At 36.0% G+C, this 23284-nt stretch overlaps 2 protein-coding genes across 2 annotated transcripts; one reads left to right on the top strand and one right to left on the bottom strand.

The window, feature by feature from the left end:
• Nucleotides 1-865: 865 nt before the first annotated feature.
• LOC108343182 (uncharacterized) lies at nucleotides 866-21508 on the top strand. The gene is made up of 14 exons (XM_017581293.2): nucleotides 866-1248; nucleotides 3870-3949; nucleotides 9836-9994; nucleotides 10642-10855; nucleotides 15264-15350; nucleotides 15432-15571; nucleotides 15806-15886; nucleotides 16007-16071; nucleotides 18599-18771; nucleotides 19299-19429; nucleotides 19528-19615; nucleotides 20142-20355; nucleotides 20488-20588; nucleotides 20747-21508. The coding sequence occupies exons 1-14, from the start codon at nucleotides 1081-1083 to the stop codon at nucleotides 21239-21241; spliced, it is 2196 nt and encodes a 731-aa protein (XP_017436782.1). The 5' UTR covers nucleotides 866-1080; the 3' UTR covers nucleotides 21242-21508.
• Nucleotides 21509-21975: 467 nt separating this feature from the next.
• On the bottom strand, nucleotides 21976-22998 carry LOC108343190 (uncharacterized). The gene has a single exon (XM_017581304.2). It carries the CDS (start codon nucleotides 22516-22518, stop codon nucleotides 22075-22077), a length of 444 nt encoding a protein of 147 aa, XP_017436793.1. The 5' UTR covers nucleotides 22519-22998; the 3' UTR covers nucleotides 21976-22074.
• Between the last annotated feature and the right edge of the window lie 286 nt (nucleotides 22999-23284).

Raw genomic sequence — 23284 nt, 5'->3', positions numbered from 1 at the left:
TAAGGATATCATGCCTCACTTAGACTTTAAACCATATTACCTTACTTTGCTATATATCGTTTTAAAATGATTTCCAAAATTTTTATGCAAATAAGAGAGAGTATTTATAAATTTGAGGCATTGTTGAATAAGTGTTTTCATTTCAAAATTAAAGTTTTTTTCTGAGAGCACATAAAAGCTCATGGAGAGTCATGTAACGTGAAAAAAATATAAATTAAATATGTTTTTGTCTTTAATTTAAAATGAAAATTATAAATATTTTTTTTTTAAATTTTTGGTCAGAGCCTCTAACTTTATAAATATATGGATATAATATTTTTAACCCATTTAACATTTTAAACGTGTTTGACATTCTTTTATTTTAATATTAATTAAGAAACATTTAACAAAATTTAGTTAAAAGATTAAATTCATATAATTTTAAAAATAAGAAATTAAATTGGTTTAAAATTTTAAAGAGAAATTAATTTCAAATTTTATTAAAAGTAAAGGATTAAAAAACGTATTTAATGAAAACAAGGAGTTCATAGAATAAGTTAAGAATATTATTAATGAGTAAATGTCGAACGCTTTTCCGTTTTTTACGGAGTCGAAACTAAACCCAACCTCGACCATGGTTACTTTTATCATTTTTTCAAACCCATTAAAAAATTTCAAAGGTAACTTTTATCTTTGGAATATTTTGATTCATTTGTAGTGAGAAAAATAATATATTTTAATATTTTCCAAAACAATAATTATTAAAAAAGAAAGTGATAAAAGGATTCCGTTATTGTAAGAATAAAACGGAGTTAAATATTATGAAGAAGAAAAACAAAATTAGAAATGTAAGAAAAACATTTCTGTTGAATTGGTTGCTACGGGCCCTGAAGGCCCAGATAGATATCGGAAATAAGGCGCGAAGCCCAGAGGGAGTGTTGCGTGTTGCGTAGTGGTGCAGTTCGTTCACGAAACTTTACCAGAAGCTAAAGTGAGTCACCGCCACCTACACCTGCACCTCCGCCACTACCATACCGCCGGAATCCGATTCGATCCGATCCGATCCGATCTGATCTATCGAGTGTTCCGTCGGAGAGAGAGATGTGGGTGTTTTACATGATCTCTCTGCCCCTCACAGTGGGGATGGTGCTTTTCACGCTGAGGTACTACGCAGCTCCACGCGTGCCTCGCTACGTGCTTTTCACCGTTGGATACACTTGGCTCTCTTCCCTCTCCATCATCGTCCTCGTCCCCGCTGATATCTGGACGGTACTTCCTAACCATTCCAATTCCATTTCGTTGCGAAATTTAAAATATCGTAGGAAGACTTCACACGACTAGCGTTTTAGGAGTTTCGCTATGGAATTCAAATTAATGATTAGGAGGTTTTGTAATTGAAGTGTGATGCATTGTCAGAGTAGAAAAGTTGTACTATCGTTTAGTTGTTGATATATAAAGTGTGTTTGCTTTGTGGCATTTTCACTTCGCTAAACATGCTTACGCTAATCCTTCCCCCACGGTGGATTTGGGTTGAATTCCACTCTATGGCTTCTCAAACATAGCCCAGACGTAGTCTTAATTTTTGAGTGAGGGGTCAAAGCAAGATTAGAATGTTTGAGTTTTGTATTGCTAATTGGCAGTGCGTTTGTCTTGCTTCTTTTTATGTTCGTATCTAAAGTGTTATTCGTTTTCTAGTACATTAATAAGCACTTCTATCGTATTGAGTAGTATACTCTTTTTTTCTCTATCCTTTTTGTTCCTTTCAACTTCAGAAAAAGAAATAAGAGGTTGGGGTGTGCATTCATATAATTATCTACCGATAGTTATAAAACCGATTTTCTGAGGCCTTAGGCCTTACCTTGCTATAGTTTATTTTTTCTTTCTGGATTGGAAAAATGAGAGCAAGAGATGCCCTAGCATGTAAATCATGTGTGAAATTCCCACATAGATTCCAAGAAGACAGCTCAGTCCCTCAAAGGATGAAAGGGAATAAATTTGTTGTTTGAAGTTCGAGTATTTCCATCTACAAATCACTATAGAGTTACTATGCCAAAGAGTTTTATCATCCCTCTGGCAAAACCTCTAAAATGAGTAGACACGACCCAATGCAGGACTGTGCACAAACCCAATGCTCCTCAAAGAGCCAAAAGTCAATTATTCATGCACAAGAATTTTTGTGGTTGTGGGTGTCAGAACACCAGAGACACGTAACTTAAACATAGAAGTAACCTCGTGATGCATACCCACATCGAATTATTTGTTTGTTACTGCTATTCAAACAAAATTCTTCTCCGCCTTGCTATCCGGTTAACCTTACAAAAGGACTTTGATGTCAAGAACTATATTTCATTTGGTCTGAAATTTGATGAAAGATTTGGGCCTAGTTTGATTCTAGTTGTCAAAGCTATTTTCCATTTTTAAAAACAAAAGAACAAAAGAAACATGTTTGGATAACTATTTTCTGCATGCGTTTCAAAACAAAATTATTTCCAAATTACGGAAATTGAGAAACAAAAATTGCTTATTATTGTTTTTATACTTTTATTTTTAAATCTAATGTTATTCTTGTAATAAGTAAAGCACTATTTTAATCTCATACAATGTGCCAAGGTGGCAAAAATTAAGATTATGGTTGAGATCGTGAAAGGCTCACAAGATCATAAATATTGGAATTGTAACTCAAATAGTGGATTCTACTTCTACATAAATATTTCTTAGAAAGGGGACTTAAATTTAAGTCAACCTTACGAAATTAACTTGCAAGGTGGGATTTGCAGCAATTTATATATTATAATTTAGTCATATCTCTAGTCAATGTGAGATCTCTAGTCAATGTAGTATCTCTAGTCAATGTGAGATCTCTAGTCAATGTAGTATCTCTAGTCAATGTGAGATCTCTAGTCAATGTAGTATCTCTAGTCAATGTGAGATCTCTAGTCAATGTAGTATCTCTAGTCAATGTGAGATCTCTAACACATTTTCTCATGTCAAGAACTGGAAATCACAAGCATATGACTAGATATTTGTTGGTGGTTTGCTAGTAGGTGTCGTGATAGATTCAAGAAATCTTACTGTGATCAATTCTAATAACATTTTAGAGATTGAGTTTTTTTGTCTAACTCATTCTCACCAAATTGGTTCGCAAGATGAGATTTGCATGTATTTATATATTATAATTTGACCATACTTTTGGTTAATATGAATGTCCAACACACACATATATAATAATAATAATAATAATAAATAATAATAATTAAAGAAAGCAGTCCCAGCTGTGAGTGAAGGAGAAAATCGTTAGACTATTATTGGTGTGCCTCTGTGTAGCTTCACTTTTGGTATGGTTGAGCGATTAGGTGATCCACATTTTTAATTGCGATTTTGACTACAGTGATGTGCAATTGACAAATATCCACATCTCATGTACTGTTCTTTTGAAAACTTTTTTGAAACTTCTCTTAGCGTTGTTTGGTTTTGTTTCTAAAAGCTACATTGAAAACAAGTCTTAAAAACTGCATTGCTGACAAGTTTTGAAAGTAAAACACTATAATCACTTAAAACAAGCCCTTATTCATTTAGCCCTGGATAGATCGACTTTTGTAACAGTGTAACAAAACAGCTCTTGATTTCAGAAAAAAATATTGTGCTACCCTATGGTTTAGACAAGGTAGATTTATGAACTTCTATTTGCATCTAAGCTTGTCATTTTTTTTCCCTTTTTCTACTTCAATTCAATATTTGTAGGCTAACACATAATATATTTCCCTCCTTTCAAAAGGAAGATTTTTTGAATTTAAATTGTTAAATGCTGAATAGTGTTGTGAATCAATGAAGAAATATATATGCAATTATTTCATTTGTATATGGAGTGTTACTTTCTTTGACACCTGCAGACAATATCTTCCTACCATGAGAATGGAGGAATTTCTTTCTTCTGGAGCTGGTCATACTGGAGTACCTTTTTGCTTACATGGTAAGCCTCTTGTAAAAGTTTTTCCCATCATTTGAGAAATGCCAATTTTTAACTCCATGTATTGGATGATGGTTCAAGACTTTCTTGAACTCCTTTTGATTATCTTGTGATCTTTATTTTTGTCTCTATTTTCCTGACAATAAAACATTCTCCAGTCTCCTTGTTTGAATCAATGAACTATGAACTTTGTAATGTGGTATAGAATTTAGGATGGAAAGTTGAAAGAAACAGAAAGGCAGAGAAAGAAGAAGGGGAAAGTGAAATAAAACAGAATAAAGAGATTTCAGAGAGAGAGAGAGAGTAGAGAGTAGAGAGATCAAAGAATGTGTACTGCACTTCTGTCATTAACATTCTATCTAGATTCGTCCATGTAGAATACAACAGCTTACCTTATTTATAGGCAGCTAGCAAACAACTATGAGCTGACAATACTTGATTTACGAACTTAAATCTTTGTCTTATTGATATTTACATATCATAAAGCATATGATATGTGGAATGAGTTTAATTTTGTTAGGATATTTACCCTATTTATCATGATTATATTGTGTCTAGGGTTACCCTATTTATCATGTATTTGTGTATCAATTTATTCTTATAAATAGAAGATTGTGAGAGGGATCAATCAAGCCCTCTAGAATTATTTTACAGTTTCAATCTTAAGTTGGTATCAGAGCGGGTCGATCCCGCTCTGGTTTCTGTCTCGTAATATATATTTGTCCGGCGCCACAGTTCTTTGTCGCCCGCTGCTGCCCGCCGCTGCCCGCCGCCGGCCACCGTCAACCGTCGGCCGTCGCCGGCCACCGTCCGGCCACCGTCTCCGGCCACCGTCTCCGGCCACCGTCCGGCCACCGTCACCGCCGGCCACCGCCCGCCATTGCCGGCCACCGTCGTCCATCACTGTCAAAGTTTCCTTCGTCTAAACCCTTAGGGTTTTCTTGTTCTTCGTTAGTACTATTCGTCTTCTTCAGAAATGGCGTCTGGCAGTACTCTTTCCTTCTCTGGAAGTCCATCAATTACCTCCGAGAAGCTAAATGGAAAAAATTATCTATCATGGTCTGCTGCCGTTGAAATGTGGTTCCTTGGCCAAGGGCATTATGACCACCTTGAGCGAGATGGAAGCCATGTGCCTACTGAAAAAGCTGATCAGTGGAAACAAGCAGATTTCCAGTTGTGTGCCCTGTTATGGCAATCAGTGGAACCCAAACTTTTTGTATCTTTGAGGGCTTTCAAAACTTGTCACTCCTTTTGGAAGAAAGCCCAAAGCATTTATGCCAACGATATTCAACGTCTCTATGACACTACGAATAAACTTGCATCTCTTAAAATGGCAGACCATGATATGGTGTCCTTCATGACTGAAGCCCAATCTGCTGTCGAAGAACTTAGGATGTTTTTGGAAGTAGATCCATTAGAGGATATAAAAAAGAAACTAGACAAATTCTACATGGTGTTGATCCTTCGTGCCCTACATCCCGATTTTGATCATCTCAGAGATCAACTTCTAACTAGTCATGAGGTCCCCTCTATGGAAACATTGACCACTCGCCTTCTGCGTGTCCCGGTATCTCAAACTCAAGAAGCGCATGAACTAGTGGAACCATCTGTCATGGTTGCCACACGAGGAAGAGGAGGACGTGGCACTAGAGGAGGAGGACGAGGAGGTCGGGGACGTACTCAATGCACATATTGTAAAAGGATGGGTCATACTCAAGAGAATTGCTACTCCTTACATGGTTTCCCTTCCAAAACCGCCAATATTTCGAAGACTGAAACTTCCACTTTGAAAACTGAAACCTCTACTTCTATGTTTTCTGAGGATGAATATCAAGAGTATTTAAGGTTAAAGTCTAACAGCTTGGCACAACCATCTCAATCTCCCAATACATCAACAGCCTGCGTTTCTCAATCTATGGAATGTCAAAATTCATGGGTAATTGACTCAGGTGCTTCTGATCACATTTCTGGTAATACCTCTTTGTTCTCATCTATTTCCTTTCGAGAAAAACCTCATTTCATAACCCTTGCAAATGGATCTAAAACTTCTTCCAAAGGAGTCGGTCATGTTTCTTTGTCTCCCTCCCTCAATCTCAACTCAGTCCTTTTTGTCCCTAATTGTCCTTTTAATTTAATTTCCTTAAGCCAGTTGACTAAAATGTTAAATTGTTCAATAACCTTTGATCATAAATCTTTTGTTATACAGGAGCGTGGTTCGGGGAGACAGATTGGAGAAGGATATGAAGCTGGCGGATTATACCATTTTGGATCTCGTCCAAGGGTGTCTTGTGTTGCTGCTCTTAATCCTAAAGTGCTACATGATCGACTTGGCCATCCTCATTTGTCCAAATTAAAAAAGATGTGTCCTGAACTTAGTGGTCTCCAAACCTTAGAATGTGAGTCATGTCAATTAGGAAAACATGTTAGATCTTCCTTTCCTAAAAGGTCTCAATCAATATGTAATTCTAGTTTTTCCATCATCCATTCTGATATATGGGGACCTAGTCGTATCTCCTCCTTTGGTTATAGATATTTTGTTACCTTTATTGATGAATATTCAAGATGTACTTGGGTTTATCTTATGAAAAATCGTTCTGAATTGTTAGCTATCTTTACATCCTTTTTGAATGAAATCAAGAATCAATTTGGTCAAGTAATCAAAATATTAAGAAGTGATAATGCCAAAGAGTATTTTTCATCCTCCTTTTCTGCCATCTTGAGTTCCCATGGTATCTTACATCAGTCTACTTGTCCTCATACACCACAGCAAAATGGTATAGCAGAACGAAAAAATAGACACTTGGTTGAAACTGCTCGTACCCTTTTGCTTGGTGCCCATATTCCTGTCCATCACTGGGGGGATGCCATCTTAACTGCATGTTATCTTATTAATAGGATGCCCTCCTCCTCTCTTGATAATAAAGTCCCTTTCTCCATTTTGTTTCCTAATGATCCTCTCTTTCATACATCTCCCCGAGTGTTTGGCTGTGTATGTTTTGTTCATGACATGTCTCCAGGTCTAGACAAACTCTCCGCTCGCGCTCTCAAATGTGTCTTCTTAGGCTATTCTCGACTTCAAAAAGGATATCGGTGTTACTCTCCTGAAACTAAGAAGTATTACATGTCTGCCAATGTCACATTCTTTGAACAGACTCCTTACTTCTCTCCATCTGTTCAGGATGTTTCTATCCTCCAGCAGGTCCTTCCTATTCCAATGGTTGAGTCAAATAGCTCCACTGTCTCTGTCATTCCCAGTCATGATCACAATCCTTCTACACCTGTTTCTCCACATACTGAGATCATCCCACACAGGGCCCCAATGGATAGTCCACCTCCCCAAGACAATGGTGAATCTCCTACTTCAGATTCTTCTCCCTCGTCACCTCCTCCCACGCCTCCTGGTGCAAATGATTCAGCATGGCCTATTGCCCTCAGAAAAGGTACTCGTTCCACTCGGAACCCTCATCCCATTTATAATTTTCTAAGCTATCATCGATTGTCGCCCTCCTATTTTTCTCTTTTATCCTCAGTGTCCTCTGTTGTTATACCCAAGAATGTGAAAGAAGCACTTGATCATCCTGGATGGCGACAAGCTATGATTGCAGAAATGCAGGCTCTTGACCACAGTAATACTTGGGAGCTGGTGCCCCTTCCCCCAGGAAAAAAGGCGGTTGGTTGTCGATGGGTGTATGCAGTTAAAGTTGGCCCTGATGGTGAAATTGATCGGCTCAAAGCTCGGCTTGTTGCAAAAGGTTACACTCAGGTTTATGGTCTTGATTATTGTGACACTTTCTCTCCTGTAGCCAAGATGACTACTATTCGTCTCTTCTTTGCCATGGCAGCCATTCGTCACTGGCCACTTCATCAATTGGATATCAAGAATGCCTTCCTACATGGTGATCTTGAGGAAGAAGTTTATATGGAGCAACCTCCAGGGTTTGTTGCTCAGGGGGAGTCTGGTATGGTATGCAAATTGCATCGATCTCTATATGGCCTCAAGCAATCCCCACGTGCTTGGTTTGGAAAGTTTAGCTCCATTGTTCAAAAATTTGGGCTAAAACGCAGTGAAGCAGACCATTCAGTTTTTTATTGTCATTCTTCTCTCGGGAAATGTGTTTACTTAATAGTATATGTTGATGATATTGTCATTACAGGAAATGATGCTGTTGGAATATCTCAACTAAAAGAGTACTTGTGTAGACATTTTCAAACCAAGGATCTTGGAAGTCTCAAATATTTCTTAGGCATTGAAGTAGCGCAATCAAAAGATGGAGTTGTAATCTCCCAAAGGAAGTATGCTCTTGATATATTACAAGAAACAGGCATGATTGATTGTAGACCGGTAGACAGTCCCATGGACCCAAACCAGAAATTAAGGACAGAAGAAGGTGAATTATTCTCCGATCCAGAGAGGTATAGGAGGCTGGTTGGCAAACTGATTTATCTCACTATTACAAGGCCAGATCTATCCTTTGCAGTTGGAGTGGTTAGTCAGTTCATGCAGGCTCCATGTATTGACCATTGGAATGCTCTCATTCGCATTCTAAGGTATGTAAAGAAGGCTCCCGGGCAAGGATTGTTATATGAAGATAAAGGAAGCATTCATGTCTCTGGGTATTGTGATGCAGATTGGGCAGGTTCACCTATTGATAGACGGTCTACAACAGGATATTGTGTTTTTCTGGGAGGAAACATTATTTCATGGAAAAGTAAGAAACAGAATGTAGTAGCTCGATCAACCGCGGAAGCCGAGTATAGGGCAATGGCATCACTAACATGTGAACTTATATGGGTGAAACAATTCCTTCAAGAGGTTAAATTTTGTGACATCCATACTATGAAGATGTATTGCGACAATCAAGCTGCTCTCCACATTGCATCAAATCCAGTGTTTCACGAGAGGACTAAACATATAGAAATTGATTGTCATTTTGTTCGTGAAAAGTTGTTGACCAAAGAAATATGTACTGAGTTTATTGGGTCAAACGATCAACTCGCAGATGTATTGACCAAGTCATTAAGGGGTCCTCGGATTGAGTTTATTTGTTCCAAGCTTGGTACATACAATTTGTATGCTCCAGCTTGAGGGGGAGTGTTAGGATATTTACCCTATTTATCATGATTATATTGTGTCTAGGGTTACCCTATTTATCATGTATTTGTGTATCAATTTATTCTTATAAATAGAAGATTGTGAGAGGGATCAATCAAGCCCTCTAGAATTATTTTACAGTTTCAATCTTAAGTAATTTGAAATAACTATTACATGCGAGCATGAATGTTGTCCATTTAAATGAAAATTGTCAAATTCAAATTCGTGTAATTTTCATCAAAGCATACCTATTGATAAGATTATTTTCATTTCGTTGTGTTATAGACCCAAGAGAAAGAGTTGAGAGTTAAAGAGTATAGAAAAGTTACAACTGTTCTATGATAGTAGATTGAATGCCAAGCCCTTAATTTTATGAACCTTAATTTCCTAACCCACTCTGTAACTGCTCTTAACTACATATCCAACTTACGAAACTACTGTAAAAGCTTTACCTGCTTTCCCTTTATTCTTGTACCTAGGCCTCAACAGGAAGGTACTTCAATGTGATATCTTTTATTTTTAAATTCTTGATAATATATAATGCATTTATGTTGACATTTTTTTGCTGTGGAATAAACTGAGGCTTTGAGCCAACTTTGGAAGTAGTAATGCTGACAACACACGAGTAGTTATTATGAGTGCTTGTTAAACTTAGATTTTGTGTATGTGCTATTATGCCATTTGCTCTGTCTTCTCATATGCTTGCTTGCATAGAAAGTATTTCAAGTATTTGAACAGACCATACAAATCAGAAAGGCAAATTTGCTGATGTATTTGTGTCATTTTATCATGAGCAGGGTTGTTGTGCCCCTTATCCAGGGTTTTGAAGATGCTGGGGATTTCACTGTATCAGAAAGATTGAAGACCAGTTTACATGTTAACTTGATCTTTTATGTAATTGTGGGATCCATTGGCATTTTTGGAATTATTCTTCTTGTTATGATGCATCGGCATTGGTTGGTTCTCAACTTCTTAATCTTAGTTATTTTGAAATATATATTGTTGAATGAAATTTGTTGTAAGATACCGCTTCCTAGAGTTTCTTAATTATATGTTTTCTGATAAAGATTCCAATTGCACTCATTAGTTCTGTTGTTCCCGTACATCCATATCGAAAGGCAATATTTGGCTGCATTTGTTGTCATGGCTGATGTGTTCCAGAACGTTTCCCACATGCTATTTCCTCTGCTTTTTGTAATTGTGAATAATGATGATTTGTGCTAAAACCACTTTTTATGAGACATAACGTACTACATTATCTGTTAAAGACTTGCAGTAACAAGTCAGATTTTTACCCAACCTATGTAGTTTTTTTTTCCGAAAATTTTGCGTTTATTCCTAGAGACTCACATTTCCTCTCTCAGAAACTTAAATGCTATGGCACTACCAAAGCACTGAATTTTTAGTTCGTATGGTTTTCATGCCATGAAGACTCAAATGCCTACCTTCTGTCCAATTATTTTATATTTTTCTATACGACAGTCGTGATTGCCTAATTAACAGTCAATTAAGGTTTTCCACTTCTACGCACATGTTTATGCTTGTTGGTTTCAACTTAAGTCCCACTTTGTTTCTTTTAATTTTTTTATTCTTATTAAAACAGGAGTGGAGGTCTTTTGGGATTAGCCATGGCTTGCTCAAATACTTTTGGACTTGTTACTGGTGCGTTTCTTCTTGGCTTTGGATTAAGTGAAATTCCCAAAGGCATTTGGAAAAATGCTGATTGGACAATCCGTCAGAAAGTTCTTTCCCACAAAATTGCTAAAATGGCTGTTAAGCTTGATGATGCTCACCAAGAACTTTCAAATGCTATTGTTGTAAGTGGTCTACATGAGGCAGGGAAATTTCTTATGTAGTTTTAAATTTTTATCTCTTATATTTTCTCAATCTGCCAGGCAAGCTTGAAAATTGTGGATTTCTCTGAAGCAAAGTATAACTTATTATTCTTGATGGTGATTTTTGTCTTGTGATCTTTTGATGACTCCCCCTCCCCCAAAGTTGTTTTCCCCAATTCTAGAAAACTTAATTTGAACTTCTGGATATACCGGATATATAGTCATTTTTAAACTATTAAGCAAAGCAAAGGGTCATTATTAAGGTAATTTGGAATCATGGAAACTGAACTATGTTTGGCATATGATACTGGTCCTGCCTTTCTTTTGGTAAGATGTTGTCCCTTACTAAGCAATAACAACAACAAAAGCCTTAACACCACTTAGTGATGTCAGTTACACAAATCACACAACATCATTTGACTCAGATAGAACTCAAATCTTTAGAGATGTCTTTTCACTAAGAAATCTCTCTTAACAACTTCCTCGATGTCCTTGGTCTCTCTTCTTTTTTGTAGGACTGAAACATGCAATCTACTCTCTCTTCATCAGTTCCAATATCCTTGTTGTACATGCTTGAATCACTTCAACCGATTTCTTGTCATCTTTTCCTCAGTCTATTTCATACTAATATCTTTTGCCAAGAATGTTGATAATTTGATTGTTGCTAATTATGGTAAATTTTAAGGGAAGCATTGGTGAAGGACATTTCTATTTTAGGGAAACTCCATTTTAGATGTCTTTACTCTTTTGGAGAAGTGTTACTATCCAACAGTGTTTGGGCGGTTTTGTTGTACTAGTAAAAGCTATTTCTTAAATACAAATTGTCTCTCCATCTTTGATAAGTACGTAATATTGGATATGATTGGTTTATTTATGTCATACCGTGTGCATCACTTTTTTTTTCTTTGTTTTTGTCTGAAAATAAGAAAAACTGTAAATAGCTGGCTATCAAAGATCCCTACATATGCTTCGTTATGCATTTCAGACATCTGAATCAACCAAGAGAGGGCCAACTAGAGAGCTTGCAATACTATGTAAAATAAGTTATTTCAACATTGGTGTAGGGCATGTATTCATACACAGGAAACTAGGCTATTAGTCCTTTATACAACAAAGGACATAATTACCATCAAGCGCACAATAGTAATTTTGATTCACTATTGGTAATGCGGGTAGGGGGGAACGTGATTAATAAAAATTACTACACCCAGTTTAATTGAACTTTATAGTGGTCGATAATCAAGAGTTAATATTATACATTTAATGTATATTGATTTGATAGATGATTTATAGGAAGTTGAATATCTTCTAGTAGTATGCTTTTTATACAATCATTTTATATAAACTAGATGTGTAATGTCATTTAGATAGAGGGTTGGAGTGTCATGTCTTTGTCTTCATTCTCATTGAACAAACAAACTATCTGGAGGCATCTTTAAAATCATACCACGTTGGTAGACCCATGCTCTCCCTGATCATTTTGTTTGGCTAACCATGCATATCTTTGAGTGACCCTTGTAGTTGCCAACCTTGTAGCAATCTTTTTTCCTTCTCTGATGACTTTTCTATCCGTCAGTGTCAGCAGTTGTTGCCACTCCAGCAAACTTATTAGCTAAAACTACCTCATTTGGTGTGCCATGTGCCGATTTGTCTAGATCTGATCATCATGTCCTCAACAAACATATGCACCGCTGAGTGTTTTCATCAATATGCCAAACATTGTCTGTCACCAGAGTGTGCGACCTTGTTTCAGATTGTGATTTCTGGTTGGTGGTCATCCCATGTGACCCTAATCCTAAAGTCTCCTTCAGTTGAGATGTTTTGATCATGTTCCCTTTATAACAAATTGGATGTATCATGTTATGTGTTGTTCTAGGATATGGCTTCCACTGGTTTTTCTACCCATCGTGAGAAGACAGCACTATTTTCCTGAATTTCCCACTTTATTGAGATGTTGGATAGTTCAAACTATTTTACTTGGGCATCTGAGTTCACATCATGGATTGGTGGTTTGGGGTACAAATCCCATCACCAATACGTTTATTCCATGCCTATTGTTAACTGTGCACAGTAGGGAAGATCACTGCCTATTACGCAGTGTCATCAAGTCCACCCTGAATCCCTCCATAAATTGATTTTTTATCCCTATGTAGCCCGTTAATCAGTCTGGATTGAGGCATGTGCTCTTTATACTAATGATACCTAACATTAGTATGGGGTTTGGTATGACACGGTGACTCTTGCACCTTAATGTTTTGATGGTTGTATGTTTGCATACCTTGGGCATGTTCATGTTACTTTGCACATTTTTAATGAATTATTACCATTCGTGGTCCTTATTCCAATTGGGACTAAAGAAAGGATTTGAGGGTTAGGCGTTTTTTTATTGTCCTTGCCCTTAGTGGTTTGCCTTTTGATTAATCTATCACTTGTGACCAAATTCTCAGGGACCATGGTCCCTATGATGACATACACTTCTTTTACATTGCTTTAGATTTCATCGAAGATTACTACCACATTTAGTGATACATTTACTCTTGCTTCTCAAACTAGTAATTTTGGACTAGGACATCTCAATTCAAGAGTCATCTCAACTGTGACATACCATTTATTGATGTTGGAAGCTTCATGGTAAATTCCTCATCCTACCTAGGTGGCCCAAACACCTATGATAGAGACCTCCTAACTCATTGGTCACCATTGTGCCAATTTGTCTAAGTTTCAACAATTGGTTCCTAGTCTCTCCAAGTTGCCAATTTACAATACGAATCATGTTGGTTAGGAAAACATAATCATAGTTTTTTTTCTAATTGAGTTAATAAAAAGGGTCCATTTGCCTTAGTTCATTTTTTTGAGTCAATGGACATGGTTCCTCAATGTCCCAAAACTTTGCCTTAAACTAGTTTTGCGTGGCTGAGAAATAAGTAAAGTCTGACCAAGGATTGATTCTGCAAAGGGGTTGAGAACTCAGGTAATGTTTGAATGATTCAACCTTGGTTTCGACACATGGCGTATACCCATGCTTCCTAAGAAAGGAAGTCTTGGTTCAGTGCAACCTGACACATACCTGAGTTAAAAGAATCCCTAATTTTTTAAAAATCTAATGTAGATCTTTTAACCCAACTAGGCAAATAGGTTTAAAAAAACAAGGGTTGGGAGACAAAATCCAATACAAACCCAATGCCAAATTAAATAAAACCTAAGCTAACCTTCATGAACCAACCATAACCCAAAATGGAAAACCTGTTCAACTAACTACCATAGCTGCTGCAGTCAGCATCAGTGATTCTGCCACCGCCTGCAACCTGTTCCTTTGCTGTTCCTTGTGGCCTTTTAATTGCCATCAACCCTCTGCAGTGCTGCCATAAAAGCACTGCAATGCCTCCATCTGTCTCCCTTATCCTTATGAACTCACCTAGTCCAAACTCAAGGTTCTCATTTTTTTTCCTATTACCTCATTGGTTCTGCCCTTATTCTCCCCTCCCCCCTTTTCCCTTTTTTTTCTACTCAATGCTCATTCTTTATAAAACTGAAACCCCTAAATGTCGATTTTCCACCCACCCCAATGACATAGCTCAACATGGTTGTGTTTTGCTTGGAGTTTGTTGTTATTTGAATTTCTTGACTTGCTATTATTATAAATTGTACAAATGTTTTCATTATTTTTGCATTGTAATGACATTTCTGCATTTTTTATGGCTTAATTAAGTTTGAAGTCCCTTGTAAATTTGGTTATTTTCAATTGAGTTCTTGTTATAATTTTTTGGTCTATTGAGTACTCAAATTTTTTATGTTTTTCAATTGAGTCTCTCCCATTTAATTTTTCCATTAATTGGGTGATGTGGATGTTATCTTACTTTGTCATCTTATTTGTTTTCACAGAATAAGAAATGTGAGATTTTGTGGTTAATATAAAATGATATTGTTGTAATTGTAAAATGACAAATAAATGTTATTATTTTATTGAAAATATGTTGGATAACAAGGGACCGTTGTTGTCACCTATATCAATGTGGTGATGGTGACGATTCCTTAGTTGCTACAGGTGTTACATTTATGGGAATATCATTTTATATTAACTACAAAAGCTTACATTTCTTAACAAGTGGAGAAAGTAAGCAATATGACGGGATAAGATAATGGTCACGTGACTCAGTCAATGGTTCTGCAATAAATCGTTTTGACTTCCAATATATTTTTGTAAAGGAATTTTGGGTTGTTCATATCTTCCATATCCATAACACCGTTCTAATAATGAGAAATTAACTCAATCTTTTTATATAAACCAGCAATGTAGTGTCAGTTAGACACAATTTCAACATTGTATGTGTGTGACGTTCTCATTAAAAAATAGAAGCCCTGATTTTAACGATGAAGTTTATTTTTGTAGATTGCTCAAGCCACATCCAACCAGATGTCCAAGCGTGATCCTTTGAGACCTTACATGAATGTAATCGATGATATGCTAACTCAAATGGTATTAAACATAGATTTCTTGATTAAATATTTTGAGTACACAGCCTAGATCTTTGTTTGGATATAACCTTGAATGTTCCAGTTCAGGGAAGATCCATCCTTCAAACCACAAGGTGGCCAATTAGGGGAAAGTGATATGGATTATGACACCGATGAGAAGTCAATGGCAACACTTAGGCGTCATCTTCGAGGAGCAACTGAGGAGTACTACAGGTATAAAAGGTAAGCAAATCATCAACTTGGTCTTTTAAGTGGGTTTATTGAAAATTGTTCTTATCTATTATCCTTACTAAGAGATTTCACATATTGAGATATTTTATGCTTATGATCCATGCTAGTTTGATGGATAATTAACTCTTTCTGTTCACTGGCATTGTCTAATCCCCAAAGTATATTGACTAGGTATATATTACAACTTGATTATTTGATTTATATCTTACTTTTGCATTCTTGTAGTGAGTATATTACTTACGTGTTAGAAGCCCTTGAGTTGGAAGATGTGATAAAGAATTATGATCGGCGCAACTCCTCTGGATGGTTTGCTTTCAATCATATTTTTCTTTTGTTTTTCTTTGCCCCCTTGCAATATCCTTCTATACTAAATATATTAAAGGTTTTTCCAGCTCATCTTACTCAATTGTTATGCTTTCGTTACAGGAAATATATTTCAAGCTTTAGAGATGCTCGGACGGGCAAGATTGGGTCTTTATGTGACACTTTAGGTCAATAAAGAATACTAACCTATTTGTTCTTAAGTAAATATACTTTTCCCATGCAGCTAGAAACATATTTATTATTTTTAACTAGTAATAACTATCTTAGAATTTGGACTTAAGATATCGTTTAACCCTGCAAAACTAACTTATAAAGTAAAGATTATACAAGTTCTATTAGTAATGTTTAGGCCTTATCTCTAGTTTATGTAATATCATAAACCCTAAGAGTCACTGTCTTGATGGTTGTACACTATGATGCTTCACTTAGCCTTTTTGGTCAACTCTATCATAGGTGGTCCTTTCTTAAGGTAAGGATTGACCAGGTTTTGTAAGCACTATTTAGGTCTTATATCTAGTCAATATGAGATTTCTACCCTTTTAAGAGCCGAAGTCGTGATTGCTGCATACTTTGATCTTCTCTTATCCTTTCTGCTTAGTTCCTCCATATATAGCCCCTTCCAAGACATTGTGAACCTAATATATAGCCATTCCGAGACATAGAGAACCAACTTTGAGAGACCACAGTTAAGGCAGACTAGGACAAGCTCAAGCAAGACAACTTTCTGACATATCAATTTCCACGAGTTCAATAAACATGTTACCCTTTCTGTCTATGAAAATATCATTAACAAATAATGCAACATATATGGCTTAATTGACCTTTTACTTCCTGCATAAGAAACATTTTGTGTAACTATTTTTGCTGTGTATATTTTTCAATGTCGATTATTTGGGGAAAATTGTATGTAACTAATCAAGTACTAATTTCAGAGGTACCTGTGATTAATTATCGTCCTAACTAATGTTCTTAGGTGCTAATATGTTAGTGGACTTTTATTGGTATTTTAAGCTCTAATTTAGTTAAATCTTATTAAGTGCTCATTTTGTTAAAAGTAAACACAAACAAAGAAAATTAAGATTTGAAACAACTCAGTGTAACTTAACCAAATATATTACTCTCATTGACAGTGTTCTTGGTTTATAGCTCTTGAAAATCTTGGGCTCAAAAATACTTTAAGAACTCTTTTGGCATTCTCACCCAACATGCTCAATTCTCTTTACTAGTAGCACCTAGGACTCACAACAAACTCCCAAATATCAAAGTAGGAAGATTACTAAACTCTCTTGGGCCAGATGACAGCACCCATTGTTTAACCTCATCTGTGCTGAAGCATTAATGGTCACATACCCCCTGCACCCTTAGCTTCACCTACACGTTGTGATTGTCTTGGTCATTGAGCATCCCTTTTATCCATTGAGTATAGAGCACCTCAGTCTTGTACCAAACTGGCCATCATATGCATTATAGAGTCACCCCATTCTGATCCCTGAATCAACTTCCATCCCTGCAACTCCGCCAGTCACACTCTGGCCACCTTCTCAGTCATGGCTGCCCCCGAACAAACCACATTTCATTTGAACCTTTGTCATGCATCAAATCCAAGAAAAGGCAGAAAAAGTACCTTTAGCTGTTGAATAGAAATTGATAAATCACCAGGGGAAGCAAACAATTACAAACATAATTGATTCAAGAAACAAAGGGAATGATTGGAAAATGATAGAAAATGCAGTTCTGTTGGAACAGAATACAGCGGAAAGATGAATACATGTTGCTAATACTTTGACACCTAGTTTAAGCATAGAGTAAATTGCACTCATCTTCCCTGTCTCCTTTTCGAATTCACCTGAACCCCCTCCCTTTTGGAGACCTATAGAAAACTTCACAATTGTTTGAAAAATATTATTTGTACCCCTATAAGGCTGATTGCTATAAACATTTAAGAAACAGGAGTATTATGTGCAATCCGTAAAAACTTTAGTAGTTGATTTACTCTTGATCATGCTATTTGGGGGATAGTATAGGTCTTGTGTACAGAAATTAATTTTTTATATGTAGAGTGCATTAAGAACATGAGCTAATCAAGGACTAATGGGGCAAACTGGAAGCTATTAACAACAGTCATAATTATAGTTGGTTAGCATTTTAGTGTGTTCTAAATGTGGTAGTAAATTTAAACTATTTCTCTGACAGTACATAATGATGGATTTGACTTCTCTAAAGTGTATTAAAGTGATAGAGAACGAGTGCATCCATCTCTTATTTCAAGTGAGTTAATTTTACCAAGATTTTATTTGAGATCAATGGTGGATCCTTCCTCGCTTTACAATTTCTCAATTTAAGAAGACCAAATCCATTACTTTTTATGCATATAGATTATAGTGAATTTGTGTTCATTATTCAATACAATAATGTATATTGAAGTCATTTAAAACATTCAAGCTTGTTAATGGAGGTTTCCTTTGGTTTAGAAAGAGCAGAGAATTTGAATCCAATGTTTTCAAACCTGGTGGGAGTCTATGTAGTTTGGTCATACACATATGCGCTGTCTTTTGCTTCAAACATTCTTAAACTTCATTTTGCTCTATATTTTCCTTTCTCAGTTAAGTTTCCTGCTGCATCAATGTTGCATGATGACATCATGTACTCTGTCCTTTTAATACAGGCTTATGAATAAATGGTGGTTCTTTGCAGAATTTTTCTGGCGATGCATTTTAAGAAAGCAAGTTCAGAAAGGCTTGGCTGTTATACTTGGTGTCATGTCTGTTACAATTCTTTTAGCAGAAGCTACTCTTCTACCTAGTCTTGATCTATCACTTTTCTCGATTCTTATAAAATCTGTTGGAACAGAGGAAGTGCTTGTTCAGGTAGATCAAGTTAATAAGAGACAAGTCTTTGTACTAAACATGGGCACCAACATACTTATATGTATATTTGAAATCTTAATTCACCTTGTAAAAAGAAAGATTGGATGAATAGTTAATTCTAGGATACGGAAATCTTTTATCAATTTAAAGTAAAGTGAAGTCTCTCAGGTCCCGTGAACTTCTGTGATTGAGTAACATGCTCCTGTTTGGTGCATATTGACCAACTGCACGGGCTTTTCTTTTGTCTGTTCCCGGCTTATCTTTATCTAGCAAATTAAACTTGCTTTTTGGTTTGAGGCTGTAATTCAATCCCTGTGAAATTGTTACTGTCATCATATATAGTTAACAAAAGGTTTGAAACTAAATTCGAATTTGGAGTTGGGTTATACATGAAACTGAAGCAAACAAATACTCTTGTAATTTGTCAATAATATGCATTATTTCTTTGATGAAATGCTTTATATATACCATATTTAAAATAAAGACAGGCTGCCTTTTGAATCCCATTTCTTCAATTTCTTGCTTAGGCGTTTGCATTTGTTCCTCTCATGTACATGTGCATCTGCACATACTACTCCTTGTTCAAAATTGGAACATTGGTGTTTTACTCGTTGACACCCCGACAGACCAGCTCAGTGAGCCTGCTTATGATATGCTCGTAAGATTTTACACACTACCACTACTGCTACTTATTATTTCTGTTCCTTGAATTGCTAATTCTATCTTGCACATCATTATTTTCTCTCTCATTTGCAGTATGATTGCTCGTTATGCTCCTCCAATCTCATACAACTTTCTCAATCTTATTCGTCTTGGTTCTACGAAAACAACTATCTTTGAAAAGGTAAGTATTTTTTCATGGTTTACGAATTGGTTTCGTTGTTGTTTAATATTTTCTTCTGAACTTATCTGCATATAGTATTGTTAAAAACTATCGTTGAGTGTAAAGAAGTAAAAACCTCTGGTTACTTTGCGATTAGAAGAGTAATTTGATTCTAGAGTATCAAATCACTTCTTAGATTTTAGTAATCCTGGAAATTGTGATTTACATGGCTATACTGCCTTAGTGCACGACATATTGTAACTAGAAAAAGGCATGGCACTGAACCATTCCTTGATCAAGTTTACTGACAAAAAGAATGCTTTTCTTCTTTTTATTTTTTCCATTTTTTGTTTATTTTATTTTACCTTAACTTATTTTTCTAAGTGTCTGATGGTTTTGTTGTCTTTTATTTAGTCTCTAACTGCCTATATATAAATGTTCACATTATGCCAAAAAATCATTGACAACTGCTTATCAACATTTTTTGCTTTCCTTCCTTCCTATTAGTTCCTTTTGCTAATTTAGTGCATTACATTATTAATTGCAGAGAATGGGGAACATTGATAATGCTGTCCCTTTCTTTGGAGACAAGTTTAACAAAATCTATCCACTTATTATGGTTGTATACACCCTTTTGGTTGCAAGCAACTTCTTTGATAGGGTATTTAATTTTCTCGGTAGCTGGAAGAGATACGTTTTTGAAGCTGAAGGTGAAGATATGGATGGTTTTGATCCGTCAGGATTAATTATCTTACAGAAAGGTATGCTAGCGAAGAACTCTGTAGTTGTCATCAGTCAAACTATTAAATGATAAATCATGTCTAAATTAGTTAACCTTGAAGAAACGTGGGGTTTGTGATGATTTCTTGTACTGATTTTCACACAATCTGTAGAACGATCTTGGCTTGAGCAAGGACGCAATGTAGGCGAGCAAGTTGTTCCATTAGTGAGGAATTTTAATGGAATTGATCTTGAATCTAACGACAGTAGTACGGTATGTCAACACCCTATCAATAAGAAAATTGAAGCTATTTTCTCTCTATTTTCATCATTCATGCGACACTGTCATGAATTTGATGGCTGCAAGATATGACACTTTTTACTTGTGGTCAAAATTCAAACACACTCACATTATGGCTGTGGTATGGTCAGGTGAAAAATGATGTTGAAATGAAGGGAACCTCGGCTTTAGTTAATAAAGAAATAGATGGAAATCAGCCTAAAACTTTAAAGGAAGAGACAAGGAGGCATAGCTCGAGCAGGGAAGCCATCAGCAGCAAGTATGCTGCTATCAGACAGCAAAGTGGATCAGCATATAAATTGAAGGCAGAAGAGAAAAATTTAGCATCTGCTAAGGTTTCCTTGGTCGAACACGACAATACTCGTTCCGGTAATGCTGCTGGAACTTCAGGCTTGGCCTCAACATGGCAAACAATGAAAACAAACTTTCAGAGTTTCAAGGCGAACTTAGGGGCCAACAGGTTCACACCTATTCGGCAAACACAGGAAAGTAAGATCCCTCATGTGTCCTCATCTGAGTCCCTTGATGATATATTTCAAAGACTGAAACGGCCTTCATTGGACCAAAATATTAACAATGATGAGGATAATTTGATGGGGAGCAATATTTCCGGCCCTCGTAGATGATATCCATAATTTGGGCGAGAAGTTGCAAGTGTTCTATAATTGATCATGCAAAATCATATTATCATGTACAGTTTCTTGTTTCCTATGGTAGTTTATACCCCGATTGCATTCTAAAGATAGATAGTTTACCATACAGGAACTCGTAGTAGTTACAAATCAACCTCACATTAAATGTAGATTGTCATAGAGAAGGAATACTTCAAATTGAACCACTATACAGAGTTTCAGATATTTGTTCTGTTTATATTCATAATCTCATTTCACTTACCGGCGCATCATACCACACCTCTATACAGCGTTTCAAATATCGGGGTTTGGTTGTGTTTGTACACCTTGATTAACTTTTCTTACATTGAAAATTTTCTAGTACAACACTTGTGGAACAATGGGAAAAGGGAGAGCGTGTGGAGGGGGGAAGTGAATATGGAATTGTTTAAGAAAACCACTAAAACTTCTGAAACTAAATAACCATCTTTACCATAGAGGAAGTCCATGCTCATACCCATCTTAATTATGAGGCGAGTTAGTTTAACTTTCATTTACATTACAGGATAAAATCTGAAGCTTCAACAAGAACCTCTCCTCGAACTTGGAGAATAAGTATATGTTAAACTGATACATCAGCTTGTTCTTTTTGAATAATCTTGTTACTGATACGGCGGTTACCAAATTTGCTTGTCGGAAATGTGTTAGAAAGTAAATTAATTCTTTCTTAGATGAATACACATTTGTCATATGGAAACCTTTGCACGAACCCAATTGCAAACTCAATAAAAGTCCTCCACAATTATGTGTAGTTACATCACTAAAAAAAAAGTGGAGCTACAATAACATTAAAAATGCATACTCTTTCCCTCCCTCACTGTCCTGGAATGCATGAAGGCCTCCTTACCGTTCTTTCTGGTCAATTTGAGCAGCTTGGACCAAACACCCATTTTCTTACTCCCCCCGCGGTTTTCATTGACTTCCCTATCTGTGTTTCGGCTTCCTGAAGCAAAGGCAATGGAGTTACTCTTCTTCAATCCATAATTGAAACTAACCATGGAAGAGGCAGAATCCACCACGCTAGAAGCATGGCGACGATGGTGATGGTGATGGTGATTGTGAGACATATAATAAGAAAAGGGTTGAGAAGGTGAAGGAAGAGGATAAGTTGGATTGTTTATGTCATAGAGCTTCAAAAGTTTGTCTCTTAAGCAAAAGGGACAAACACCTTGTAATTGCTTGTTATCAGGGTGGTACTTGCACCCTCCTCCTCTTGCTGCTTCTAACTTCATATCTGATCCAATGCTACTTCTTTCTCTTTGCCTCTTCTCAATTTATAGATTCATTATTCGCAGTTGCAATGCATAAAAAATTCACCAGTACTACTTTCCTCGAAGTTTCTTCTTAATTACAGCCACGAATGGCAGTGAATCAACTTCTATGACTACGTCCAATATAATCCCATTTCTTATGTTCCTTTTTCCATTAAATGATTTTTTTACGCAATCTTTAAAAGGAATTGACATAAATCAATTTAAGAAAATTGTACGTGTGATCACATACAATTATTATGAATAAATAAATAGTGGTCAAACATGTACTTCACGACCCTGTTTGTATAAGAAACAAACAGAACTTCCTTTTCACAGTGACAATACTTCAACAACGTGGATTTTGAGAAAAGAAAAAAATCTCTCCATTTAAAGGAGGAAGTTATTATGGGCAGCATATATAATTTTCAATTTGGACATCCACTAATTGTAATCAATTCACAAAAAAATCAGAACTGAACATATTCTTTTTGTTTGATTTTGTCTCTATGTTTGGGTTTAAATCCAACTAAATTAATAAAATCAGTTATCTTTGATTCAGAGATTTATTTTGTAATTTAAGGCTTGTTGACTTGGTACTTCATTGGAATAAATTACAAATTAATAAACAAATATGTTGTAATTAAGGAATATGATTATTGTATATATACACATATTTCTGATTTTTAGTCTAGTTTTATTATTTATTAGCAAATAAATTTGCTACAAATTAAGGATGTGATTGTAA

The sequence above is a fragment of the Vigna angularis genome, chromosome 1 (assembly GCF_016808095.1).
Source record: "Vigna angularis cultivar LongXiaoDou No.4 chromosome 1, ASM1680809v1, whole genome shotgun sequence".
Classification (NCBI taxonomy): Eukaryota; Viridiplantae; Streptophyta; class Magnoliopsida; order Fabales; family Fabaceae; genus Vigna; species Vigna angularis.
Note: the sequence above shows the minus strand (reverse complement) of the source record. Positions and strands in the feature narration are given on the sequence as shown.